This window comes from Dipodomys merriami, unplaced genomic scaffold, assembly GCF_024711535.1.
Source record: "Dipodomys merriami isolate MVZ:Mamm:240054 unplaced genomic scaffold, mDipMer1.0.p SCAF_25, whole genome shotgun sequence".
NCBI classification, from domain to species: Eukaryota; Metazoa; Chordata; class Mammalia; order Rodentia; family Heteromyidae; genus Dipodomys; species Dipodomys merriami.
In genome coordinates, this window is record NW_027203937.1 from 16,340,376 (window position 1) to 16,360,283 (window position 19,908).

Consider the following 19,908-nt stretch of genomic DNA (forward strand, 5'->3'; position numbering starts at 1 on the left):
GATAGTAAAACTAAACAAAAAGATTATCAGAAAGCAACTGGCCTATAGTCCTCATAAACACAGAAGCAAAAACTGTTTACTATAATAGTAACAAATCTAATCTAGCTATGTATTAAAAGAACAATGCCTCCTGACTAGGGTTTAATCTCAAGAATGCAAGGCTATTTTAAGATCAATTAGTATAACTGACCATATTAACACCAAATATAAATGCAGAAAAAGCATCTGTCCAAATTCAACACCATTCATGATGAAAGCTGTCACAACAACTTTCTCAATGGTAAAGGGTATCTACTAAAAATCTGCAATTTCAATCCTATCTAGTAGATAGTGCATTCCTGGCAATAATGATCAACCCATGGCTGGGGACATTTTAACCCAGCTGTACCACATGTCCCTAGGAATAAGTTGGGTTACTGGACAGAGCCTTAAGCCTCAGAAACATCACCATTTGCTGATGTTTTCTACTCAAGTTGTCCCAACCTTGCCACAAAAGTCAGTTCTTTGTGGCCTATCAGTGCTGACAGTGTCTTTTAGAATTTCTTTCAACAGACTAATTCTACCAACTATGAGGTAGTGTCTCAAATTCCTGGATCCATTTTTAACAGCTTGTATGCTTTTTATTTTCTTTTCTAATTACATTTTACCACTTGAAAAATAAACTCATTGATATAAAAAAAAACAAAGACCTTTTTCTCTTAAATTTGACTGGAAACAGTAACCTCTCATTTGGCAATTTGGAGTGTAATGCACACAGGCCCACGCACAACACTCAGCTCTTATGCAATGTCCACAAATTTAAAATGAAGTAGCGGGGGAAAGATAATCAATTTAGATCAGCAGGGACAAAAATATGACTTGATGCCATAAATCACCAAAGCTGGCTGATGGCACAGACCTACTTCACTAGAAAAGCTACCAAGCTTCTCTCTTCATTTTGCTTGTACAGTTGTATCCCTAAGGCATTAAGTAGGATTTACCACTCAACTGAAAACTGCCTGCTGTCAATAAGCCCAAGCAGACCTATCCCCCAGCAGACATTCTTCCCCCGCAAGGGACAACATTTTCCTACCATTTTTTTTCCTTCTGCTGCATCTTAACAGGTTCTGCTTTTTTGCTGGGTTTCTTCAGGCCTGTGGGAGCTGCCAACTTGGCTTCAGTGACAGACACTGAAGGCTGCTGCACTGCTTTTTCTTCTTTCACTGCTTGTTCTGAATCCAAATTGACTTTAAGTTTACCTACAAAGAAAGTATTGCAGATGATATACAGCCTTATCAGTATCAATCTCTCACTCTCAACAACCTACTTACTATGTGCCAGGGAATATGTTAGGAGCAACAGCCAAATGGGTAAAAAACAGTCCTTGTCCTAAAGAAGCTCAAGGTCTGTTCAGAAAACACTTCTCCTTTCCAACTACTACTTGGGCTGGAGTGGTTCATTTCTGCCTCCTGCTAATGTCTTGTATTACAGCCCCAAGTCAAATGATAATAAAAACAAAGCTTAGAAGAAAAAAAAAAAATCAACCTTGTGAGATAGCATTTTCTCTCATTTTTCCAATGAGGAAAATGAAGAGTCACAGGTAGTAAGAGTACACAGTTTAAAAAAATAGTGATAATTAAAACCTCCAAAAACAAATCCTCAATGAAACAACTACCTGATTAATAAGTGGGCTAAAGACTTAAAAAGAGACTTCTCTGAAGAGAAAATAAGAATGGACAACAGACACATGAAGAAATGCTCAACTTCTCTAGCCACCTCACCCCAGTTAGAATGGCTATAACCAAATCAGATGCTAGAGGGGATGTGGCCAAAAGGGAACCCTACTGTTGGAGGGAGTGTAAACTTGTTTAACCACTTTGGAAAGCAGTACGGAGGTTCCTCAAAAGACTACACATGGAGCTCTCCTTTGACCCAGGCATTTTTGGACATTTACCCAAATCATCACAAACAAATCATACTAAAGCTACCAGCACAACTATGTTTATCGCAGCATTATTCACCATAGCTAAGACATGGAACCAACCAAGATGCCTCTCAGTAGATGACTGGATCAAGAAAATGTGGCATATATATACAATGGAATTCTATGCCTTCATCAGAAAGAATGATACTGCCCCATTTGTTAGGAAATGGAAAGACTTGGAAAAAATTATATTAAGTGAAGTAAGCCAGGACCAAAGAAACATAGGTCCCATGGTGTCCCTTATTTGCAATAACTAGTATATGCCTAGGACAAACAGAAAAGATCAAAAGCTATGTACATATGACCATATAAGATGATGCTAAGCAAAATGAACTCCAAGATAAGGACATGAGGCTTTATTTTTGTTGCTGTTGTTTTTAATGTATTTATAATGTACTATGTGATTTTTTTTTGGTATATTCTTCCCCCATGGTATAACCTGTTTTCATTGTATTTGATTCCAGTGCCCTGCATCTTGTATATATATTTTTCTAATTTGGGAAGGGGAAGGGAAATAATAAAATGCTGAAATAAGGATACAGGTGACCCATTGTAGCAATGAGATGTACAAGACACTATGTTGAAAACGAACTTTACAACTTTGGTGGCAGGAGGTAGGGGTTGGAGGTGGGGGCGGGGGGAGTTGGGGAGGTAGGAGGGAAGGGATGGTAGGGAGCAAAATTAATATGTAAATAAAAGGATGTAACATCAAGTGTCTTACCTAAGTAACACTGACAGGAAAAAGAGCCAAGATATGAACCTAAGTCAGTCCTGACCTTTTTCCTTATGGCAAGCCAAAACTTACACACAAACATAACTGTGCAGTGTGGGACTGACAAATGTAAGCAAAATGGGCCTATCTGAGAACTTGTGAAAGCACATAACTTATGAAATCTTATTATCTGTGAAAGCATATATAACCTGTGAAAGCATAATTTGTTGTACTCAGTGTAAGCAATGTCACACAATAGTATTCAAGTTGTAAACAGCAGAACTATGTACAGGTTAGTACAATAATTTATATTATATTTACACTTTTAAAGATTTAAATGGGAAACATGGATTTTGGAAACCCACTAGCCCAGTAGTGATAGTCTTGCTTGAATTTTCAATTCTACTGTTCTCAAGTATTAATGTTTCTCAAACTTTCCCACCAAAACATCCCAAACTCACTAGGAAATAAAACATGTTTAATCACAGAACTCCACTCCTTTGTATAGTTGAATAATATTCCATTGTCTGTATATATACTATGTTTTTTTAATTCATTTAACAGTTGATAACCCTTCACTCAACAGATGATGACCCTTTGGGTCATTTATACTTTTTGACTCAAAAAATGTTGCTATGGACATTTTGTACATGTTTTTGTGTGGACATAGTTTTAATTAACTTGAGTAGATACCTGTCACTGGAATTAAAGAGTAATCCTTGTTTAACTTTTTAAAGTATTGCCACATGTTCGGAAGAGTGAGTTTACTATATTACAGTTTCTCCACATCTTTGCCAACATCTGCTATTGTCCAGCATTAAGTTTATACGGTTCAAATCCCACAATGAGCTTTCTTCATCCAGCTTCCAAGTTTTATTTTCATTGCAATGATCTTGTCTTGTGTCAAATATAATTTAAAAAAGAAAACCTCATAATTTTATTCTGAACATTAAAGCTCTTAAAAATACATTAAATCTACTTTGCAAGTGATTTTACTAGGTGAATACTGAACTCTTGTATTTTATCTAAGCTTCTCCTTTCTCTCTATTCTATACCATTACAACATCTGCCTAGCAATCACAATCATTTTTCCCATGTATTTACTTCTCTGTCTCTCCAATTGACAATAAAGGCCATGAGGGGAGGGACTTTGCCTTTTTTTCCCAATAATACCACCAATACCTAATAGTGACAAACATATAGTAGTTGCTCAATCAATATTAACTAAATAGAAATAAATGTATTGTGGCTCATGACTGTAATACTAGCTACTCAGGAGGCTGAGATCTGAGGATCAGGCTGAGATCTGAGGATCACAGTTCAAAGCTTGTGAGACTCTCATCTCCACTAAACTACCAAAAAAGACTGAAGTGAAGCTGTGATTGAAGTGGTAAAACACTAGCCTTGAGCAAAAGAAGCTCATGGACAGCACCCAGACCTTGAGTTGAAGCTCTAGGACAGGAACCAAATAAACAAACAAACAAACAAATAAATGTACACTTATATAGAATACGTATGTTTTATAGTTACCAAACATTCACATCACACAAATTAAATAATGTAAAACTTCAGTTTCTTAAGGTTACACACACACAAATATGTGGCCCTTATCAAAACTGCCAAGAAGCCACAATCTGACTGCATATGGTAGCAGCACCAGCACCAGGACTGGCCACCAGCATGATGTTCCATCACAGAAGCAGGAAGCCTTCCTGTGCAGGGGGTGGGGGAGTGGTTTCAATAACCTTCCAGCATTGCACTTTCTACATTCTCTGGGCACAGAAAAATGTTCTTCCCTGAAGGTTTTCATGGCAAATAAAATACCATCATCCCAATCTTCCCTTGATCACCGATTTGGCTACCATGGAAAGGCAGAATTCAGAGCTGGTTTTTTTTTTGCACAGGCATGTAACAAAATGCCATAAAATCATTGTAAAAATCTATGCTCCAAGAAAAGTGTGCCCTAATTATCCAGCCGCTTCCTCTAGTTTTCTGTCACATACCCCAGGGGATGTAAATTTGATATGGGAAGTATGAAAAATATCTAAGTATTGTTTCTTTCCATAAAAAATCTTGTTGGGGGCTGGGAAGGTGGCTCAGTGGTAGAGCACTTGCCTTGCATGCATGAGGCCCTGGGTTTGATTCCTCAGCACCACATAAGCAAAAAGAAAAAAGCCGGAAGTGGTGCTGTGGCTCAAGTGGTAGAGCGCTAGCCTTCAGCTGAAGAGATGAGAGACAGCGCCCAGGCCCAGAGCTCAGGCCCCACGACCGGACCCAAAAAAAAAAAAAAATCTTGTTAATGAAGTAGTTTTTAAAATAAAGATTTCTGCTTTCTCAAAAAATAAATAAGTTTAAATTGCTACCTGGATCCTTCCAGTGCATGCATAGTACTTGATTCCTATGTGGAAATTAACTAAAACAGAAGACTTGTTTTTGTGGTTCTCTGGGATATAGGAATAACCAAGGTCACAGAAGGCAATGGATGCCAGCATCTACAATCTACACTGCTGTGCCATTAAACAGACTCCTTTCATGAGGCTGGGAAGGGATGGAAAGGGTAAACAAAGGAGGAGGCTACAATGCTTGATAAGAAATGTATTCACTATCTTGCCCATGTAATTGTAACCCCTCTGTACAGTATTTTCACAATAAAAAAAAAAACTAATCTCAAAAAAAAAAAGAAGTATACTCATTATATTGCCCATGTAATTGTAACTCCTCTGTACACTATTTTCATAATTAAAAAAAAAGAAAATTGAAAAAAAGAAAATTACATATATATACATACATATATCCATATGTAATTATATGCACAATATTATATATATATACAGATATATATATGTGTACATATATAAATATATATGTACACACATTCAATAGGAGCTTTAATGTGTCAGAGTAAACAAACCCTTAGGAAATACAGGGGAGCTAGCCATGTAGCTCTGCAGTAAAGCACACTGCACATATGTGCATTTGTAGTCCTCAGTGCCCAGAACCAGCCTGTAGTGTGTTACTGGCAAGAGAAAATAGCCTTGACTAATGCAGGTTACTGAGTCATACAGTCCTGCTTCACATGTGTGAGGCCCTGAATTTATCTCTAACATGTCACTGGAGGGAGGGATGAAAGCTTCCCAGCTTCTATGCAAAATCACAGGCCCTTGAGAAAAGCCCCATTTAAGGATATATCACAAAAAGGTAAGTTTTACAAGGTGAAAGTTTTAACAAGGATTTATATTAGTATAACCAGGTTTGAGGAGAAACATTTCTTGTTCCCAATACAAGAAATGGAAGCTAAACACCATTTGTTTTAAACTCTCATTTTCAAGAGCTCCATGAAACAAATATTTCATTCTTTTTTTTAGGCAGGAAATTTGAAGCAGAAATAGTATAATCAATCTACCCTCCAAGAGATATTAACTGAGCCCAGCTCACCCATGCAGTTCATGGGCCACGCGTTAAACTCATTAGTACATTAGTCATTACAGGGTAAATTTATATTAGAGAATGTATGGCTAGGCACAAAATTGGCCTTTGCCTCAGGTATGATGTATTACTGAACAGATATCAAACACAAATCAAAGGAAAGTAAGAATATGCTTACTCATAGCAGCTTTTCCGAAAAAATTGCTCATCACATTCCCCTTTCCTGGTGCTTTGCTGCCTGCTGTAGACACCTAAAAGCACAGAAAAGAACACATACATGACTTTCTTCACAGCATTTAGGCTGCCCTTGTACTTGTCTTGTACTATCTCTTCAGTAACAGAGATGGTAGACATAAGAACTAATCTACTATAACAATGGTCTAGACCAGACAGTAACTAGATATTAATTTCTAAAGCTTTGTTTCTCAGAACTTTTACAAAAATTATCCATGTATGTATCTAAACTTTTCCAAGCACATTTGCAAACTATTAAGATTAACAGAATTAAAACAAATCAGAGGCAGTGTGGTACACTACACAACAGCGGACAGCGGACAAACTATAACACTTTTAGTCATCAGAAGTAGATCTGAAAATGACAAGATTCAAATAATAAGAGGATTTACATAAAGATCAAACCATGACCACATAGAAGGAATTCAAAAAGTGTTTTTGTTTTCCTCCATCTTTTTCTTTTCCACATGTAGAAAGAAGTTCAAAAATAGTAATTAACAACAATTTCAGTTTTCTGGATTTTTAAGATAGCATTTTGATGTTTGGGTTGTTGTTTGTTTTGTTTTTTGAGATAGGGTATCAGGCTAGCCTCAAGCTCACTTTGTAGCCTAGGCAAACCTCAAATTTGTGATCCCCTTGCCTCAACCTTCTAAGTACTGAGAATATAGTACTATGCATACCTATGTATGTATGCACAACAATACTGAGTACTATCATTTTTTTGTTGTTGTTGGAGACTGGGACTCAAACTTGGTATTTGACCCTTTTGCTCACTGACTGGTACTCTACTACCCAAGCCATGCCTCCAACACCTTTTTTCTTTCTTTTTCTTTTTTAGTAGTAATACTGGGGTTTGATCACACAGCCTCACTTGCTAGGCAGATTCTCTACCACTTGACAGGCCTGACCTCAGTCTTCTGATTTATGGCTTCCCACATAGCTGGAATGATAAGCACAGTTCACCATACCCAGCATTTTTGTTAAGATCAAGTCTCACAAAATTTGTTCTGAGCTAGCTTTCAAACTACAATTCTCCTGTCTCCCAAGTAACTCCTAAGTAGCTGGGATTACAGGTATGAGCCATCATACCTTGCTGGTTTGTTGTTATTGTTTTTAAGGTCAATGCTCTCAAGTTAGCTCAGGTGACTAAACAAACAAAAAAGAAGTTAATGAAGACAAAAGGCCAAAAAATTGTTTACAATGTATTAAGATTGTTAAATATACTCAGAAGGCATATATGTAGCAAGGCTGGACTGTAAAATGCTGGCTGGCACATTAATACACAATTCCTTGATCGTTACAATTGTTTGAGCAGTTGTCACATGTATTATTTCAACTAGAGTCCACAACATTCTTATAATGCAAAGGGCAGGTATCTCTATTACAAGAGAACAACCCAAGGCTTGGTGGGAAGTATTATCCAAGGGATGATTTTTGATGAGAATCCAAAGTATTAAAGGGCCCAGACTAAAGTGGAAAAATCAGAATCAAATATCAGAACCTTTTATAACTAAAGTACACAGAAACTATCACACACAACTAGAAACCCATTCTATGCTATAATGAAGACATATTCAAAGAAGACTTACATTCGTTCCTTCCTTAACCTCTGTTTTGGTTTCCTTGTTGGGATCTTGGGTTTTAGTAGCAGCTTTGGCAGCAAACATTCCCATAATTCCTTTGGGCTGCTGAGGAACCTGTTTGGAGGCAGGTGGGCTATGACCATTGGTGGACAATTCATTATTGACTTGTGTCTCGCTGGACGCCTCAGGATCTGACTGCTCAAACTTTCTGGAAGAGGAAGATTCTGCAGGAGGTCTGGGAACTGCTGCTGCACACTGAATGGCACTAAACCTTAGGATAGAAATTATCCATGTCAGTATCAAACCTTATTTTCAAACTTTTGCTTTTTTAATGTAATACCTTCTACCCTAATATAAAAGTAAGATATACATCTACTTAACAACAGAGCGAGGACTGGAATCAGGAGCCTTCTAATTCAAAAGAGTAAAATGACAGCAAACAATAATAAAATATTTAGTAATTTTACCACTGGTGGAAAACCAAGTGGTTATCCCTTGAAGACATTCCTCTTATAGAGCTAGGCATTCAATAAACATTGATGGAATAAAAACTAAAAGCTTTAAATATTAACAAGTTTCCTGGCAACTCTTTTTGCCAGAATGGATCGTGCTTTAAAACATAGAGGAAACAGGGAACAGAGCCACTGGCTTTTATAACTTATCCTTTAGTCATTTGTTCCTAATTTCAGTAATACCAACTTACAGCACCAGACAAGTAATTATGCAGAAGGTCAAGCAAAGACACTAGTGAATAGTTTGTATGGCATGTTAAAGGGAACATTATTCTTCTCTTATTCTCTGATCTCTGTTGATTGTGCCAGTTTCACATAGATCCTTAATGGAACATTCTGCAGTGTGAATGGATACGCATTTAGCCTTCTTGGTTTCTCAGCATTTTCTAACAAAGGAAAACATTTAACTTCCCCTGCTTTTGCTCATTGGAGGAAGGAGACTTCATTACAGTTGTTCATCTTACACTTCAGGCACCCAGCACATGGCCAGTGTAAGGCAGCACATTGCAGGAAAGACATTGGAAAAAAGTGGCTGAGAGGGAGATTCTATCTTCTCCCCCTTCCTTAGTGTATCTCTTTGGGGGTGGGAAATGGGGGATGATTCAGAAAATACATGGAGAGAAGAATTATCAGAGATCACCAGCACAACTTCAACACTGACTGCTAGAATAACTGGCCTAAGAGCGGGGAAAATATCCTTGACCTAACATTTCATTTCAGACTGAACAATCCCCAAACTACAAAACAGTCAACTGACTCATTATGGTCCACAGCAAAAAGCCTTTCATTAATCCAATCTCTGCTGTATTGGAGCTAAGGACAGATGGAAACAATTTACTTTTACCCCTTGGTCTTCCTCTCTGGCCTTGCAAGGCTTCCATGTATGTGGGAAAGAGCCATGTTTTATTTCATTGTCAGCACCTAAGGTTGGCCCCACAACAACTCTTTCTCTGTTGCGTCTGCATTCCACACCTTAGGGTCAGGACCGGTTACTGGCAATGAGGAGGAGACCATGTTAGACTGGGACCAGGTCCGAAAAGAGAAGAATCTGTGCTCAATTCTGAAACTGCGATTTTCTTCCTGTTACAGCATTTCTTAAAATATACAACTCATGAGTCAGATCTCAGGTGGCCCATAATTTTCAGGACGAAAGACAAACTTCTTTACTAGAGATAAATTCCTCACATTTTCTACCAAGGATACTGCAAGTATTTAGGTAAGGTTTCACTGAAGTGCTTTCTGTTACCATACTTCTACTTGTCCTGTTTGTTTTAATGGGCCCAAAGCAAACTGCATTTTCAATCTCCAACTTACTTTTACTCTTGCTGGCTTGTTTCATGCTATGACAAGATTGTAATGTGTGTGTATGTGTGTATAGATAGATGATAGATGGATAATATATTTTACAGAAACCTATCAGGGGTATTAATGTTCTCTTGAACTTAATAGTTACAAGCCCAGATTCACTGGGCTTTTAAGTTATATTCTCTGGCTAAGTAATTATTTATTAATATTTAAATGGACATTATACTCCTAAGTCCTGAACTAAAAGAACTATTATCTACAACTAATTGTTTTTTGTTCAACATTTTTCTATTCAACAATTGTTTATTGAAGGCTTACTATGTCCCAAGCACCATTTGATGTATGCAGATAACAAAATGATTCCTACTCCTGTGAGATTCATAAGTGACAATTCCACATGTTGGCAATTCTGTATTCTATTGTTCCTCCAGGACTATCTCTGTCTGCTATTTTGTCTCCCCAAGTGTCTTCAGCCTTTCCTCCTCCAGGACTCTCTCCCAACAATATAACTTCAAATCATATTCAATTTGAAAACTGTACATACTCTTTAGTCTCTTCCCTCTTTCTCTCCATTTCAGTCACATTTTCTGCGCTGCCTCTCTTCTTCATGTCCTTGTTTCTTCAGCTGATCAGATGTACTTCCTCAATGCAAATGCTTTTCCTAAGGCCATCACTGCACTCAACAGGCACTTCTCAGTTCTTGTTTTCCCTGGCTTCTCAGCAGCATTTGACCATGTCCAGCAGTCCCTCCTTCCTCAAACTCTTCCCTTAGCTTCTGGAACCCCACACATTCTTGTGACTTCCCTATTATCTGTGGCTGCTAACTCTTGGGTCCCTGTCTTTCAGCCCAACCTTAAAAAACTGCTATCACTGCTGGGCACCAATGGCTCACACCTGTAATCCTAGCTATTCAATAAGTTGAGATCTGAGGATCCCCATTTGAAGCCAGCATGGGCAGACAGATCCATGAGACTTTTAGCTCCAATTAACTAGAAAAAGCTGGAAATAACAGTGTCACTCAATTGATAAAGCACCAGCCTTTGAGAAAAAAAGTCCCAGCACGCATGCGCGCACACACACACACACACACACACACACACACACACACACACACACACACACACACACACACACACACACACACACACACACACACACACACACACACACACACACACACACACACACACACACACACACACACACACACACACACACACAATCATTAAATAGTGTTTACCAGGATGGAAGAAAGATAGCCTCTTCAACAAATGGTGCTGGCAGAACTGGCTATCCACATTTAGAAAACTGAAACTAGATCCTTATATATCACCCTGCACCAGAATCAATTCAAATGGATCAAAGACCTAAATGTAAGACCAGATACTATGAGAATATTACAGGAAGGGGTAGGGGAAATACTAGCGCTCATAGGTACTGGTTGAAACTTCCTAAGTAAAGATCCAGAATCACAACAAATCAAAGAAAGACTAATAAATGGGACCGCATCAAACTGAAGAGTTTCTGCATGGCAAAGGACAAATTTAGCAAGATAAACAGAAAGCGCACAGAATCGAAGAAGCTCTTTATTAGCTAAGCATCAGACAAGGGCCTCATTTCTAAAATATATTTAGAGCTCAAAAAATGAACTAGCCCCCCCCCCAAAAAACCCCCAAATCCTCAAAGAAACAAAAACCCAATTAATAAGTGGGCTAATGACTTAAAGAGAGACTTCTTAGACACATGAAGATATGTTCAACATCTCTGGCCATAAAAGAAATGCAAATCAAAACAACATTGAGATGATACCTCACCCCAGTTAAGAATGGCCATTATCAAGAAAACTAACAATAACAGATGCTGGCCAGGATGTAGCCAAAAGGAAACACTGCTACATGATGAGTGGGAATGTAAACTTGTTCAATCACTCTGCAAAGCAGTATGGAGGTTCCTCAAATGACTAAACATAGAACTTCCCTATGACCCAGCAATTCCACCACAAACAAGGCCACACTGAAGCCACCAGCACAACCATGTCGACTTCAGCATTATTTATCATAGCCAAAACATGGAATCAACCCAGGTGTCCCTCAGTGGACCAGTGGATCAAGAAAATGTGGTATATAGTCACAATGGAATTCTATGCTTCCATCAGAAAAAATGGTATTATTGTACCATTCCTAAGGAAATGGAAAGACTTAGAAAAAAGTATATTAAATGAAGTAAGCCAGACCCCAAGAAACGTAGTTTGCGTAGTTTCCCTCATTTGTGGTAAACTAGAATGTGCCTACAAATCTATAAATAAACCCAATGGATGGTAAAAGACAAAAAAAAATTACATTCGGACATGATAAATTATACAGGCCTCTAAACATTCACATAGTGAGACCAAAGGAGGATATTCTTAGGAAAGGCTCACAAAGGCTCAATAGTTATGTGTATATAATCACATAGCCAATACCACTCACTACTGCACTGCAGACAACTGTCATTTCCTCCCTGGAACTCTTCTCCCTTATGACCTTGCTTCCTTTCTGCTCTACTTTTTTTTTTTTTTTTTGTCAGTAGTGGGACTTGAACTCTGGGCATGGGCACTATCCTTGCACTCTTCAGCTCAAGGGAAGCACTCTACCACTTGAGCCATAGCACCACTTCCGGTTTTCTAATGGTTTACTGGAGATAGGAGTCTCATGGACTTTCCTGCCCGGGCTGGCTTTGAACCGAGATCCTCATATCTCAGCCTCCGAGTAGCTAGGATTACAGGCCTGAGCCACCGGCACCTGGCCTCTGCTCTACTTTTAACACTGCAGCCAGTCATCTTTCTAAAATGTGGTTCTTATAATTTCATCCCATTTGCTTAGAAATTTTCAGTGGCTCCTAAGTGCTCTCAAGATAAAGTCTCCATTCCTTATCTTAGTAGTGAAAGCATCACCTGACTCCAATCTCCTGAGTATCCCTTACCTCTCACTAAGTTCCAACTGTACGTATTTGCATCATTTCCTCTTTTCTGTTTGTACTCTCCCACCCTTTTGTCTGGTTATTTCTGTTGGGCCTTCAGGCCATTTAGCTGTCCTAACTGTTAAGAAACCTCTCTGTCTTGCTACCTCATTATACTCATCCAGAAGTGGGGTAAGTGCCCGCTAGCCAAAATCTTCCCATACTGTTCCTCCAATTAGAACGCTGCCACCCAGACTCTCAGTGCTCAGAATCTTGGGAGCAAGTGACTAGGCCATATTCTCTACATTGTGAAACATAAGTATTCATAAGATATTTGCTGAATAAATTCCAATTACCACATGTGTTTTAGTAGGTACGCATATGTTTAGAGCACTGAATTGAACCTTTAATACAATCCCACAAAATAGGTACTATTACATCTAATTTGAAAATAAAAAAACAAAGCTCAGAATTTCAGGAACAGGTTTTTGAAGGACAACATTTGAACTTGCTCCTGAAGGATGGGTAGAATTTACACAAGCAGAGACTGGGGGAAGGGAGGAGTGGGGCACAACAAGCATTTCTGGTGGTGGTGACAGGATAAATACATGAGAAATAGATTTATGGGGAGTCCACTGGGGTTTTCAATATGGGTTGTGACTGCTATTTTTCACCTTATGATGTACTAATAAAACATGTGTCTTACTGCAAGATAAATGGGGTTTTACTAGACTTGGCATTCACTCTGAAGAGGCAGCCATTGTATAAACATCTTACAAAATCAATTTGTAAAGAAGCCCACAAGGAACACTAAGGAGCTTACTTGCTACAGTTCTGCAAGTTGCTTTTAAGGATGTCATAGTCGGTATTGAACAGAGGCCCACTGTCCTTTAGCATAGCTTTCTGGATGCTGTACACATGGATGCTGGCAGTCACAGCTAGCTTGGACTTCACTGCTACAAGTCAACAGGAAAAACAGTCTGTTAATACACAACTTCATGGCATGTGGGACTTTAACAAGAAACCCTTCAACATTAAAACCATTTGCAATCTGCAGTGGTCTAAAAAACTCTAAAAGGCCAAAGAGCCACATATACTCTTCTGTCTGCAATGAGGACATGATGTAGAGGTAGGTGGTGATGAGTCATTTCTAAGCACAGCACCTGTAAGAGTATCACTCATCCAGTGGACACTCAGCAAATACTGATGATTGATGATGACTACGATGATTTTTTCTTAACCAGTTAAATAGAACTAAATAATCTCTCCTGAGAGGACTCATTTATGTATCCTAAATTTAGTTTGCCCAGGTTGGCATAGTAGATAATCACTGCAGAAATCTTTGCCTCTCACTGTGGAAATTCATCCCAAGATGAGATGAATATATGAAGAGCATAAGAACCCTGATTCTTTTTTTATACATTTTTTATTGTAAAAATACTGTATAGAGGGGTTACAGTTACATGAGCAAGGTAATGAGTACATTTCTAACAAGCAATGTTGCCTCCTCCTTTGTTTTTTCCCTACCATCCCTTCCCTCCCACCTCCACAACTACACTCCCCCCACACCTAAATTGTAAAGTTTGTTTTTCAACGTAGTGTCTTGTACATCTCATTGTTACAATGGGTCAACCTGTATCCCTACTTAAGCATTTTGTTTGTTCCCTTCCCTTCCCCAAATTAGAGAAGTGTATACACAAGATGCAGGACACCAACATCAAATGCAGTGAAAACAGGGGTTATACTGTGGAGGAGGAACATACAAAGAAACAAAAAAAAAAAATCACATGGTACATTATAAATACATTAGAAACAATAACAAGAAAAGACCACTTGTGTCCCTATCTTGGGGTTCATTTCGCTTAACATCATCTTATCTGGTCATATGTACATAGCTTTTGACCTTTTCTGCTTGTTCCAGACATATACTAGTTATTGTAAATAAGGGAAACCATGGGACCTATGTTTCTTTGGGCCTGGTTTACTTCACTTAATACAATTTTTTCCAAGTCTTTCCATTTCCTAACAAATGGGGCAATGCCATGCTTTCTGATGGAGACACAGAATTCCATTATATATATATATATATATATATATATATATATATGTACATACATATATATGTATCATATTTTCTTGATCCATTCCTCTACTGAGGGGCATCTGAGTTGGAAGAACCCTGATTCTTAGGAAATGTTTTTGAATTGGATATTTGTGTGTGCGTGTGTGTGTGTGTGCGCACGCACACACACATATGCCAGTTCTGGGGTTTGAACTCAGGGCCTAAGCACTGTCACTGAGCTTTTTTGCTCAAGGTTAGACTCTTCTTCTACAGCTCCACATCCAGTTTTTTTAGTGGTTAACTGGAAAGAGTCTCACAGACTTTCCTGTCTTAGCTGGCTTCTATCGGAGATCCTCAAATCTCAGCCTCCTGAGTGGCCAGTATTACAGGTATGTACCACTGGCATCTGACCTGAATTGGATTTTTAAACAATAGAGCAGCAGCAGCACTAATAGTCTTAAGTCAGCAGGACTTATTTTAAAAGGCTAACTTTCAGGAAAATATTCTTTTTGAACAACCCGTTATGGAACACAAGACACTATTGCCTGTTGATGAAATGTCCTTTGTGGTATGATGGTTTTTGTATGTCTGTCATGAGTTCTGTCATCCTGTGATACAAGTGCTTTATAACTATGAGCAGTTTTTAGCCCTAAAAATGGGAAGTTAATCAGATGCAGTATCATATTTTATTTAACATATTTCTGAAACTAGTAATAAAATAGGGTTCCTCAGTTACAGCTCAGAAGGTTAAGGATGGTATATAGTGTTCCTACATAAATGCCATAAGAGGAAAGAAGAAAGACTTGCTACACTGCTAAAATACTTACCTTCCAATTTATCTTCTCTCACTACTGCAACCTTGTGGCACTACAAGGAAATAACACTTTGTTAATGTTTAAAGTACTAAATTTGGCCATTAGTAAGTTTCCCTGTCCCATTATCCAATTGTGCTTAGATATGAAATTAGGTAAACACTGAGTACCCTTAAAATGCTAAATCAGGCACTGGTTGCTTATACTTTTAATCCTAGCTATTCAGAAGGCTGAGACCTGAAGATTGTGATTTAAAACCAACCTGGGCAAGGAAGTCCACAAAATTCTTATCTCCAGTTAACTAGCAAAAAGCCAGAATTGACAACATGGCTCAAGTGGTAAAGTGCCAGCCTTGAGTGGAAAAGCCAACCGAGAGCACGAGTCCCTGAATTCAAATTCCAGTATCAGCACACACATGAAAAAGTTACAGATTAATAAAGCCAGACACCATTTATAATCTCAGTAAGATTAAAACAAGAGTACAGATATCAATACCATAATAAAATACAGCATCTCAAATCAGCACATGATTTAGTGAGAATGCTTCTGTAACTCTACAGAACTAGAAAAAGACTGGATCTGTCTCATACCACTTATCAGCACTAAATTCTGAATGGATCAGAATTTATTTTCAAATCAAAGTAAAAAGATAAGATATCCAATAGAAGAAAACAGGTGCCTTCTTCTATAACATGAGATAACCCAAGAATAAGGAAATATTTCCTACCTGTAATTCAAAATCCAAAAATAATTGAAATAATCTATAAGAACTAACAACTTTTGGATGAAAACAAAAAACTAAACGAAGTACAAAACTAAATGATGAAATGAGAAAAACATTTCCAACTTCTATCACAAAAGGTTGTAAAAATAAACAGATTAAAGACAAACATTTGTGAAAAAATGGACAGGAACAAACTAATCCAAGCAAAGGAAAGCAAATAGCCCTGAAACATGTATGCATGTGCTAGACAGAAACGTATTGGTGAGAATAAAAGTATCTGGTAATATCCAATGAAAGTACATATACATTTATCCTTTGACTCAGCCATCCTACCCCTAGAAATATAATTCTAGAACAGATTAAAAACACCCAAAACCCATACACACTAAGTTATTTACTATAGCACTATTGTTAACAGCCAAAGATTACAAATAAACTCAAAAAGGGACTACTAAATCGGCTAAGGTGAATCTACCATTATAGTCCTATGTGGCTGTAATAAATATTTCTATAATTTCTCAAATAATAAAAATATAAAACAGTAAAATAGATTACACAGTAAATGTTTATCTAAGAAAAAGGGTAATGTGAATATATAATTGTTTATGTTAAAAATATACACAATAACAAAAGGAGAAGATAGCCAGTGGCTCATGCCTACAATCCTACTCAGGAAGCTAAGATCTAAGGATCACAGTTCTAAGCCACCGTTGGCAGAAGTCTATGAGACTCATCTCCAATTAACACCCTTCCCCCCCCCAAAAAAAAAGTCAGAAGTGAAGATGTGGCTCAAGTGGTAGAGCATTAGCACTCACCTTGAGCACAAAAGCTCAGAGACCTTGCCCAGGCCCTGAGTTTAAGCACCAACACCAGCCTAAGAAGAAAAAACAAAAACAAAAAAAAACAAAAACTACTAGGGACCTACAACTACTAGGGCACCAACAAATCAAAGGCAAAATGGAAAAGGCTTCAAATAATACTTATAGATAGTACATTGGTAGATTAACTACAATTAGTGTTTTAGCAGGACCTGACTATAGACAAGCAACTATGAATATATACACATACATTTTTTGTTTGCTTTTTTTGACTGTACAGAGCCCAGACTTTGAACACAATTCTGCTAAGCCTCCTGAGTGCTGGAATTATAGGTGTGCACTCACATACCTGACTATAAGAAAAAAAACCTTAAAATTCATTTTAATAATTGTATTATCAGTAAAACTACTGGTTTTGCCTGGCACCAGTATCTCACACTTGTAATCCTAACTACTCAGGGGGCTTAGATCAGAGAAGAGTGGTACAAAGTCAGCTAGGACAGAAAAACTCCACGAGACTCCGTCTCCAATATAACAGAGTGTCACACTGGAGAAAAGGCTCAAATAGTAGCATCCTAGCCATGAGAAAGCAAGCTCAATGCCCTGAGTTCAAGTCATAGCACAGGCACAAATATTATATATACATTTGGCTTTTCTTACCCATGCATTTAGCTAAAACATATATATTAGGAGCCACCAATATTTCTAAGATAAAAGAGCAGTATAAAAATCAAGTAACTTGTTTCAAAATTAACCATAAATTTGAATTATGACTATATGTTTTCTCTTAAAAAGAACTGCACACTAAAAGAACCTACAAGAAAAAGAGTATTAAGAACTAATCACTCAAAAACCATGCAGACCTTCAGTAAGAGCTCTGGAAATTTTTATACCTACAGAGAAAAACTACAGTCTGGTGTGCCTAAGCACTGCTATAAGATACTAAAAATGTACACAAACAACAGAGCGGAAAAGCCACCTTGCTGGTGCCTAACAATACAAACCAGAGTGGTGCTCTGATTCTGGGTTCCTGATAATAAGGTAAACACAAGCATAAGGAGGTCAGCATCGTAAAGCTAGAGCTGGCAGGGAGTAAACCCTTTAAACTTATAGACAGTATTAAGACAGAGTCTTGCTATGGAACCCAGACTGGTCTTGAACTGTTATCCTCCTGTCTACACCTTCTGTATGCTGAAATTACAGATGGGTTGCCACCATGCTCAGCGTCAGTTAACACCACAAAAATTAAAACATCACCATATTGTTATTTTAAAAATATATATATTTGAGGGTGATACTGCCCAAAAGGAAATGTATTCATCATCTGATTTATGTAACTGTAATCCCTCTGTACATCACCTTTATAATAACAATTAAAAAACAAGAAAAAAGTACATAAGTATATTTGAGGCTAGAGGCATAGCTCAAGTAGTAGAGTACTTGCCTAGTATGAACAAGGTCCTGAGTTCATTCCCTGGCACCACACAGAAGAATAAAATCCATTCTGATTTGTTAGAAATAAGTCCATATCAACATTAGAAGAATGTACACATAAAAAAATCAATACTTTATCATCTCTAGTGAATTAATAATGCAGACAATGATAAAAATCAATCTCAGCTAAACATTACTACAGGAAAAGCTAATGAGAAACTCATAATCGATATATCAGGTTGATAACCTCTAACCTAAATCACAAAACGAGGCTTAAACAAACATTGCCTTGAAACTTTCCTGAATGAGATTAGAGGGAGGTTCTGCTTTCTGCATAGTTAAGTATTTTTTATAAATAATCATGACTATCAGAAAAATAAAAATTATTTTTATTAAAATAAATCCATACCAAGCCTATAGTGCTCTTTTCCTTTCTAGAAAGAAACATTAAAACTTTAATTAGAAAAAATAAAACAAAAATAAAATCTGATATTATGAGAAAAGCATGGGTTAGCAACCATACTTGATAGGCAATTCCAGTGCTTCCTGGTGAGGCTGTAAGGAGTGCCACAAGTCCATGTGGTTCCAACAACAGCAACCTCATTCTTTTTTTTTTTTTTTTTTTTGGGGGGGGGGTCCAGTCGTGAGGCCTGTACTCTGGGCCTGGGCGCTGTCCCTCAGCTCTTCAGCTCAAGGCTAGCGCTCTACACTTGAGCCACAGCGCCACTTCCGGCTTTTTTCTTTTTGCTTATGTGGTGCTGAGGAATCGAACCCAGGGCCTCAGGCATGCAAGGCAAGCGCTCTACCACTGAGCCACCTTCCCAGCCCCAGCAACCTCATTCTTAATTTTTTTCTTTTTTCAGATCAGTCAGGGGGCTTGAACTCAGGGCCTAGGAGCTACCCTTGAGCCTTTTTACTCAAGGCTAGTACTATACCACTTTGGGCCACAGCTCCACTTCAGGTTTTCAGGTGATTAATTGGAGATAAGAGCCTCAAGAACTTTCCTGCTTGGGCTAACTTCAAACTGTAATCCTCAGATCTCACCTTCCTAAACAGCTAGTATTACTGGCATGAGCCACCAGTACCTGGCTTAATGTAATTTTTATATGAGGAGTCCAATAAAGACTGTGTTTGAGCCGGGCGCTGGTGGCTCACGCCTGTAATCCTAGCTACTCAGGAGGCTGAGATCTGAGGATCGCGGTTCAAAGCCAGCCCGGGCAGGAGAGACCGTGAGACTCCTATCTCCAATAAACCACCAGAAAACCGGAAGTGGCGCTGTAGCTCAAGTGGTAGAGCGCTCGCCTTGAGCTGAAGAGCTGAGGGACAGCGCCCAGGCCCAGAGTTCAAGTCCCACTACCGACCAAAAAAAAAAAAAAAAAGACTGTG

At 38.2% G+C, this 19,908-nt stretch overlaps 1 protein-coding gene across 2 annotated transcripts in view; it reads right to left on the reverse strand.

Annotated features, from left to right (window-relative positions):
* Positions 1–19,908, reverse strand: part of Pold3 (DNA polymerase delta 3, accessory subunit) — a 48,277-nt gene that overhangs the window by 16,913 nt on the left and 11,456 nt on the right. For both annotated transcript variants that reach the window (XR_011374950.1, XM_070035018.1), the window contains exons 4-8: positions 15,562–15,601; positions 13,496–13,628; positions 7,925–8,189; positions 6,280–6,352; positions 1,073–1,238 (exon numbers count right to left, since the gene is read on the reverse strand). Coding sequence is in view for 1 of the 2 variants with exons in the window: in XM_070035018.1 (XP_069891119.1) it covers positions 1,073–1,238; positions 6,280–6,352; positions 7,925–8,189; positions 13,496–13,628; positions 15,562–15,601 (677 nt within the window). In the remaining variant the exon portion in view is untranslated. The remainder of the gene's footprint in view (positions 1–1,072; positions 1,239–6,279; positions 6,353–7,924; positions 8,190–13,495; positions 13,629–15,561; positions 15,602–19,908) is intronic.